Below are 9,120 nucleotides of genomic sequence, written 5' to 3'. Positions count from 1 at the left end.
AATGGGGGAGCTGTGGTCATAAAAATGCACATGGTCAGCAGCTCAGGTATACTGTTTCATTCAAACGATGCTTGTTTTCATATAAATGGGATCAATGTATGGCAAGAAATAATTTCCCACACCATTACAATGTAAACAGAAGCCTGTGTTCTTGACAAAAGCTTACCGGATCCATGGATTCATCCTGTTTTATGCCACATTCTGAGCCCACCATCTGTGTGCCATGGCAGTATCCAACATTCATTAAAGAAAGCAGGGTTCAGATTTTCATGTTTTATGATCAGCTGCCCAGTGTGTGTGGTGTTTTTGTTTATCACACTATTCCCTGTAATACCCTGTATACCCTGGAGACTTAACTGCATGAAAATCTCAGCAGAGAACTGCTTTTGACATGCTGGAACCACATCTGATTTATATCATGGTCAAAGGCTACCAGCCGTATCGCAGCCACTACATATAACAGATATGACTTTTATTATTATTATTTTTTATTATTACACCATGCTTTATTTATTTTTATTATTATATGTTCATGCACCATTCTTTTTTTATTTCTGTTGTGCAATTTCTGTACAACACTTTGAGCCTGAGCGGCATGTCATTACTAATAACATTATTAGTAATTCTACAACAACAATTACTAATAATGTTATTATATCAAGGAGGTATATGGCCTAAAATAATGAATCTGATTTGTCTAACACTTTTATTGACGTAACGGCTCGCTTAAAATAAGCAGACGCGGGTTGATGATGTCATTCAACAGCGCCGAAGTATCATCCGTTTACTTCTGTCTTGTGATTTTCGTACCCCTTAACGCATTTTTTTTACTCAAATCCTCATAATCAAATACACCTGTCGTGTTTACTGAGGGAACAAAAATTAGATTTCATCGCTTGTAGTGAGGTTTTAACGCTGTCGCCCTCGCCATGACAGAGGATGATGATTTGATATCAAGTTCGAGTTCACACAAAATTCCCAGTGCCGATTTAGTGCATCCTGATGGACTCTGCTGGGTGTCAGTCCTGTCTTGTTTACTGCTCGCCTGTTCCTATGTTGGAAGTTTATACGTCTGGAAAAGTGATTTACCAAGGTATAGTCTACTCCTTGTTTCTCTTATTCGCACATGGTGACATATGCCATCAGATTCTGAAAGCCAAAGCCCACTTGCTAGCTTGCTATGATGGCTTGATTGACATGTAGCACAGTATCTGCACCTTAGGGCTTGTTAGCTGTAGCCTAGTTCAAATTGACCTAGCTAGGTAGCTAGCCGATTAATTTAGAAGCAGTTTGTTAGCTAGCTAGCATATTATTGTCTACACAATGGGTAGTCTTTCAATAAGCTGCTGTTTAACTCACGCAGGTTTTTTTCTAGGGAGCTACTTAGATTCTGTGAGGTTTTATCATATTTTAAGTTGTTTTTTGCTTCTCCTTTCGAAGGACAAATTTTACTAGCTGTCTTAGTTACCTTAAAGTAACTAGAATAAAAAGTAAATGGAACGGAAAGTCAAGAAACAGTATGAAGTGATGGGTTACCTAACCTACCTTTGTGCATCCTGGACCAGTGGGTTAGGTGTCTTCAGTTGAGGCATGACCAGTTTATGAGAAGTTGCAAAAAAAAAAAAAAAAAATCACTACCCTCGAGCTGGCCTGCATCATGTAGACGTAATGCACATTTCTTGCCAATCAAAACCATGACATATGGATCTGCTGCCAAACATACAAGAGAGAGTTTCATTGCTTTGTCATCCATAAAGGAATCTTATGTACCAACTATCTAGGCCACACTGCATAAGAGCGAAAGGTCATTCTGTGGTGTTCAACAGATTATTGTGTATATGTTTGTATATGTCATATTAGGGACCATCCGTCAGTTATAAAGAGACGTTTTACCAGTGTGCTGATTGTGTCGGCTCTATCTCCAGTATTTGTGTGGGCATGGAAAGAGCTCACAGGTGTCCAGGTGAGATCTTACTCATACACTTCAAACACCTGCACTGCCTGTTTGGGCAAAGAAAATACCATTTAGAATATTCCCAAAGCCATGAAGGCTGTATTTCTCTTGGCTTTATAAGTGGCTAAGGTGGATGTTGCTTTCACCCTGATCTATTAATTAAGATAAATGTTTCTTAATGTTTTCATTCATTAATGTGTTACTGAACTCCTTTGCAAACAGTGCCATTTTATTCGGTATATATTGTTGTAAGTTGCATGCTAACATGCATATAAGTGTTAACTCTGTTTCACAAGCATTTTAGAGAAGGATGCAGTAGTGTTCAGTAGGAATGTCTGCCTACTGAGGTTTAATCCTAATTTAAATCCTAATTTGTCTGTTTTCCGTTCCAGTCTGGTGCTTCTTTACTCGCTCTCATGGGAATCCGATTCGAGGGCCTCATCCCTGCCATCATTCTACCCCTTGTACTCACCATGGTAGAAAATGATACTCTTTGAATTAATAAACATGATTGTTGCAAGTTTGCAAAAGTACTCGTTTGAGGCATCTGTTGGAGGCCTTCTGTTAGTATAAACCAGTAGTTCCCAGTGCCACTCAAGGCCATCTTCTGTTTTCCACACATTTCTCTTTCCTCTGCTCTGACACAGCTGATTCTGTCCTTCATTCAGTTATTGAGAGTTGTATGAGCAGAATCACGGGATCAGGTGTTTTGGTGCAGGGATGTGCAGCAGAGTGGAACCCTAGAGGTGGTACTGAGAAGTCCTGGGAAACCTTTTTTAAAGGAACATATTTTAAAGTTCAGAAAACATGTTATTTCCATGTTTAGAGTAATTTAAAATTGCTATTGCTGTTTTGGTATTTTTATTTGTGATTTTAGAGTTATAAATAAGTGACCTCTTATAGTTTTTTGCCAAGGCATAATTCCAAAATTGCTAAAGTCTATTAGAAATTCTAATGTAGGCTGCTACAAGTGCAGTGACGACACAAGAGTTGGGGTTCTTAATTCCATTTCATATGAAGATCTGATTATGAACCAAACATTGTCAATCTTATAATTTATTTTCCTGTTATACACTTGATCGTCAATTAAAAATAATTTACAAGCATTTTATGTTTTTATCAAGTCTCAACCTAAAATTGATTACCCAACAGTTCTTTCTTTTACTGTACATTCATGTTTCTTTTCCAACTTTGAAATTATGCACTGGAATCTATAGGAGGATATCTTTTGTAGCATCTATGTCTTTTAAATCAAGTATTTGACAAAAAAAAATACTTTTTGAGGATTAAGGACTGACTGCTTCTTTAAGAATATCAACAGCAATATGTTGTTTGTATGAATTTGCCACTGTGGATAAAAATGTCTGCCAAATGCCATAAATGTAATGCTCTTCCTTTCCACTCCTCCTTCTTTTTACCAAAATAGTTTTACTTGTTTCATGACTAAACAGAGTTTGCCTTGCTGTTGCAGGTACTATTTCTGGGCCCACTCATCCAGCTAGCTATGGACTGTCCATGGGGCTTTCTTGATGGAATCAAAGTGGCTGTTGGTGAGGAACTAAAGTATTATTTCTGAAGGAATATTTCTCTTTGTCAAACAGGAAGCTCAACTCATGTTTCCAAAAATCAGCCTGATTCAAAAACAAATTTCTAAAAATTACTTTTTAAAATGTGATGCGTACAGTTTGGGGAAATCTGCTACCAAACTGTCAAGATGGGCTGCTATTTTTTATTTTTTATTTTCCTTCTGCTTGCAGACCCATGGTTCTGGGCTCTGTGTTTGAGTGACATGCGCTGGCTAAGAAACCAGGTGGTGGCACCATTTACTGAGGAGTTGGTGTTCCGGGCTTGTATGCTGCCCATGCTAGTTCCCTGTGCGGGGCCCTCCAGGGCCATCTTCACGTGCCCACTCTTTTTTGGTGTGGGTGAGTTTTTACTGTGTAATTTGTCTTCAGACTCCAACTCAGAGTAAGCAAATTTTAATTGGCAGAACTATTCTGTATGGTTTATGGTTTACTTATAGTGACTGTATATATCCCTGTGTTTTCCTGGGGTGTGTGTATGGCTGGTATGTTTGGGGAACACAGCACATTTTCACCATGTGATTGAGCTGCTACGTTTTAGACAGGGCACCATCTCAGGGATTTTTCTCTCTGCAGGTAAGCACCCCGTCAGAAAATAAATCCAGATTTGATGCTAGTTCATGAAGTTCCATTTTCCCCTTACAGTGTCACATGGCTGTCTGTGTTTGTGTTGCAGTGTTCCAGTTCTCCTACACAGCTGTATTTGGCGCTTATACTGCCTTTATATTCCTTAGAACAGGTTTGTGTGTGTTTGAAGCACAGCTTTTATACATAGTATGGTCTCTGGCTGTGACACAATAACTGGTGTTTGTCTGCTCTCTGGATGTGATTTTCCACAGGTCACCTAGCAGGTCCTGTGCTGTGTCACTCCTTCTGTAACTACATGGGTTTTCCGGCATTGAGCACGGCCCTGGAGCACCCCCACCGCCTCATTGTTCTGTCTTTCTACGTGCTGGGTGTTCTCCTCTTCCTCCTGCTCCTCTTCCCCATGACTGACCCTCACTTCTATGGCTGGCCTACACCCATCTGCAGCCTGGACTCCACCCAACCTGGCTCTCTCTGCTCGTGATCCCCCTCCAGCCATACAGACTGTGCCCCAATCTCTCTGCCCGGTTCCTTTTGCCCCGCCTACGGTGACCTGCCACTCAGAATGCTGCCCAATTTCTCCAGGTCCATGGGTGTTTTACCGGGAGAACAAAGGGGCTGTTTGGCCAAGAACAGGTATGTCTCCGTGAGGTTTGTGGACAATGTCTGTGTGCCCGAGGAGTGTTCGGGCTGGTGATTCTAAAACATAGCCACGGCGAAACAGACGCCACGAGAGTGACCCAAGATCAGCATGAGGATGTTGGTGAATGAAGCTTATGAGTAAAACTCTCTTGAGTGTGCTGAAGACGGGTATTTATATCTTGCTGCACGTTCACCGTGTTTCTATGATGATATTTGTATATTTGCATTTGGGCGGGTTTAGGGTATAGAGTTTTATGGTTCAGCTAGGAAGACTTGTACACTGTATTTTTATGGAGATGACCCCCTTTTTGCGTCGGTGTGGTTTTGAATTCTCCAGACTCCACTTAACGTATAAGCTGCTTTGACTGGCCCTGTTACTTGAAGAATGGAGTTCAACTCTACCCTGAGGTTCACTGAAATCTACAGCTTTACACTCTGTCATCAAGAAAGAATTAGTAGAACTGTGACCATTAACAGCTGCACGTCATGGATCACCCAACTGTAACCTCTTCAAACACAGTTGAGTCTAGGCCCAAATTTACTTAAAAAAAAATGTCATTTTTAAAAGTATTAGAACAAAGCATAAGGGTAATTAATATTAATCTTCTGACTCACATGCAAATTAGCACCCATAGAGCATAGATTTATGGCTAGACATATTTATTACTGACCTCATGCCAGATAATTTATGGCATTTAAAGATGACTGCAAAACAGCAAGCTATTCATAGACTATGGTTCAAAGCTTTGTTTTTATTACTCGAAATAAACAGTTGATTATAGAAGATACCAGCCTTTATTGAGGGTAGCATATAAATATTTGGAATTTTTGGTGTTAACAATGACATTTAACCTGTTGTATGTACTCTATGCACAATTTGAGAGTGCTTTTTTTTTTCCATCTTTCTTTCTTTCCTTCTCTCCCTTGTGCAGTCTGATAGTAGTGTGATGACTACCTACCTGATGACTAGGATTTTGATGCCCAGGCATTTGTTTTGACATGTAAAAAAAAAAAAAAAAATAGAACCAATACTTTAGATTAATATAAGCTTGGAAAACTCATCACATGGCTAAGAAACACCCTGGGGCCAGAAACATTTATCCGTGCTAAAAATGTCCATGTGACGCCCCTTTCCCCTCCTGCCGTGACTGTTAAGCGTTGTCCTTCCGTGTGTAGCGGTTCGTGCCTCGAGGGTGGGGGAAGTCGGTGTGTTGTGCCCTTCACCACGCATAGTTGGTGAGAACCCCGAGCACTGCACCACGCCAAGCCGATCAGAGCCGAGGCTTGTACAGCGGTCCCAACATAGGAACCCAAGATCTGTACTTCGGCTGTATGGTTAACTTGTCAAACACGTTTGTTCAGATAATATCTGTTGTAGTGCCATTATTTTGAGGTACAGAATTTTGACTGGAATCTTCTCGCCATAAACTCAAACTGAAAAATGTATTCTGTTTTAGTTTTTAACCCAGAACCACAGCAGGAATGCTATTTATGATGGCATTTTGGATCCAACTTTAATTTCTGTTGCTATCTAAATGATATAGATCCCTGATTGAGCGACCTGTGCACAGTGCTACATATTACATTTGCATGGTTTTGGAATTTTTCCACATGATTTGAATGGTTTGACATGAATAGGTGCTATAAGTGTTCAGCTAGTATTGTGCTTCGAAGTGTGTAGTCACTGCTGTTTTTGTGTGAAAGGCCATTTAAGTCAAAGTAAACCTTTAGCAATAAAGAATAGATGGACCAAATCAGGGATTTGCATGTTTGTTTCAGCGAAACATTTTCCCTTTTCTTGCTACTTGTGAAATAGATGTTATAATCCTTGGACATGGAGTTGGCATTCAATCACACTTGACCAGCCAAAGCGGAGGTGGCAGTGAACTCCTGTTGGAAGTTGTCCTGAATGAAAACTGGCCTGTTGTTGGCTACCACTGGATTGTTAAATGTGCCATAGTGTTATTTGGTTGAGTTAGCTCAAACGGCTTGATGAGTTAAAGCACGGCCATGGTGTATTTAAGGACTTGCATGTTTACACATGGAGAAGGTTGCCTGCAAATGCTGCTCCAGCTTTATTTGTGTCTTCTGTGTCATTTTAAGCGTTTACTACACTGACGTTTCTCAGGTCAGAGGTTGCTGCTTTGTGCTGCTGTGCTTTTTTGGAGGCTTCGGTCACTAGAGGGAGCTAGAGCGCCATCAAATAAGTCTTTGCTCACGTTACCTTTGTAGGATGGCTTAAAAAATCGAATTGCACCCATTGTTAAAATCCTTATTGGGAACAAGAGTGTCGGTGTAGGAATCAATTTACTAGAGTATCTTAACGGAGATGAGGTGTTTGAGAGACTCTACTGGTTGTATTGTGTTTTTTTTATGTCTTGAAAAAGTATTCCCCCCCCCCCCCATTAATTAGATAAATTGTACACAATCGCTTATGGTTAATAATGTAATGTATCAGCTGTATTTCGTGTATGGATATGCAGTCGGCAAGCAGCCTGTAGAGCGCCATTTTCGTCTCATCAGCATTCAGCAGAAGTAGGAATGATGGCTGCACATTATGAATAAGCAGAATGTGGCCATGGCCTGATGGTTCTTCTGTGTAACTGAGGTGTGTCCTCATCTCCTGCCCGGGCTGAGTACATACTGGGCACAGTTGCATGATGAAGGTGGATATTTTTAACCAACGTAGGCTTTTTGTTGCTCAAAAGGTCTTGATTTAATTCGAGTTATTTTCTCATTGTTTCTCAAATATGCCGATGGCCTGTTCAAAAGAATTTATTTTTTAATTTATTAAAACTTTTTTTTTTACTCCGATCTCTGAGATGCTACTATTTTTGTTTTTCATTCTGTTTTTCATTTCTTTCAAAGAAATGATTTGAAAACCAAACATTTATTTACATCTGTTGTGTGATTACATGAAGATGCTTTGAATACATACCGTGTACGAACAGGATGAGCAATAGACATTAGAATCTATTTTTGCAAATGAAAAAAGCTGTACTATTTAAATGTAATGTTTCATTAAATAGGTAAAAAAAAAACTGGACAGTTTTAGCTTGTTTGGTTTGCAGAACACAGATGTACTGTTTTATGACGAAACTGGTTGTAATTATTGATAGTTAAGATGTTTATAATAAGGACTATATTTTCTAATCAAGTCTATTTTGGTGTTACATGGAGGGATAATGTCCATGCAAGCTGTTTTTGAATAAGGCCATGTGCAATGCAGTTTGCTGTAACTCACTGATAGACAAATATTTTCTGACAATCTTTTTGGGGTCTTTCATATCACTCTGCAAAAAGAACAGTTGTTTGCAAATAAATTTTTTAAAATAAAATTCTGCCATTCCGAGTCTTAGTTCTTGTGAGTTTTGTCTCGGAAGCCTATAAGTGGACAGAAACTTTAAAACAGTATGACACTGCACATACCTGATCTTCAAATGGCAAAACAAATGAAAGTATGTTTCAAGTGTAGTGTCTCCTTTAGACCACTAGATGGAGATGGTTTTTCTGTTTGGAGTAGTTATGAGTCAATTCTGGGATCTTTCTATCCAGCTCTGATGGAAGCACAGGGATGTAAATTAATACAGCCAATTTGGGTATTACAGGAATATTTATATTGCATGAATATAGTTGGGCGGGGCTTTTTAAACTTAAGGAGATGGATATAAATATATATATAGAGATATAGATATATCTATCTCTGTATCTCTGTGTATAATATTAGTGTATGTGTTTGTAAAATCTGGTTAATGTAAACAAATAAATGGAATCACCACATAATTTATAATTACAATAAGCAATACCCTGGCTTATTGGGTATTAATATACACACCTCAGCAGTCAACAGCTCCTGTGTGTGTGTGTGTGTGTGTGTGTGTGTGTGTGTGTGTGTGTGTGTGTGTGTGTGTGTGTGTGTGTGTGTGTGTGTGTGTGTGTGTGTGTGTGTGTGTGTGTGTGTGCGTGCGTGAGCGTGAGCGAGCGTGGTGAACCAGGGACACTGAGTCACTGTAGCAGTGAGTATGAATTAGAAAAACACATCATACCAGCACAGCACCTCTTCAGGCATAAAAAAAACTTTCGACACAACAGGGATTTTGTTTTATACTAATTCTAAAGTCCTTCAAATGCACAATTGCTTGTGTCTATGTTCACTGTAATTTTAAAACATTATAGACCAGAGCTATTCAGTTCAAGGTGTAGTATTCACACTTTTTTTTTTTTTTTTTTTTTTTGGCTAACACCACACAGAAGCAGCTGATGTCACTAATTAGAATTCTTTCTTGGTTAATGAGGTGTGGTTACGAGTGAAAGGAGATTGAGCTCTGAATGATTGGACCAAAATCTTGTTGTTCA

The 9,120-nt window shown here is 39.3% G+C and overlaps 1 protein-coding gene across 1 annotated transcript; it reads left to right on the top strand.

Moving 5' to 3' along the window:
* The first annotated feature begins 774 nt into the window (after positions 1-774).
* rce1a (Ras converting CAAX endopeptidase 1a) lies at positions 775-5,784 on the top strand. Its single transcript, XM_027017201.2, has 8 exons — positions 775-1,093; positions 1,861-1,963; positions 2,347-2,430; positions 3,426-3,504; positions 3,712-3,879; positions 4,042-4,113; positions 4,214-4,276; positions 4,377-5,784. The coding sequence occupies exons 1-8, from the start codon at positions 930-932 to the stop codon at positions 4,604-4,606; spliced, it is 963 nt and encodes a 320-aa protein (XP_026873002.1). The 5' UTR covers positions 775-929; the 3' UTR covers positions 4,607-5,784.
* The last annotated feature ends 3,336 nt before the right edge of the window (positions 5,785-9,120 follow it).

The sequence above is a fragment of the Electrophorus electricus genome, chromosome 19 (assembly GCF_013358815.1).
Source record: "Electrophorus electricus isolate fEleEle1 chromosome 19, fEleEle1.pri, whole genome shotgun sequence".
Classification (NCBI taxonomy): domain Eukaryota; kingdom Metazoa; phylum Chordata; class Actinopteri; order Gymnotiformes; family Gymnotidae; genus Electrophorus; species Electrophorus electricus.
This window is presented reverse-complemented; position numbering and strand designations above follow the sequence as displayed.

Coding starts and splice junctions, on each gene's coding strand:
- rce1a (XM_027017201.2), top strand. CDS start 930: ATGACAGAGGATGATGATTTGATATCAAGTTCGAGTTCACACAAAATT. Junction 3,880..4,041: donor CCCACTCTTTTTTGGTGTGG/GTGAGTTTTTAC, acceptor TGGGGAACACAG/CACATTTTCACCATGTGATT. Junction 4,114..4,213: donor AGGGATTTTTCTCTCTGCAG/GTAAGCACCCCG, acceptor TTTGTGTTGCAG/TGTTCCAGTTCTCCTACACA.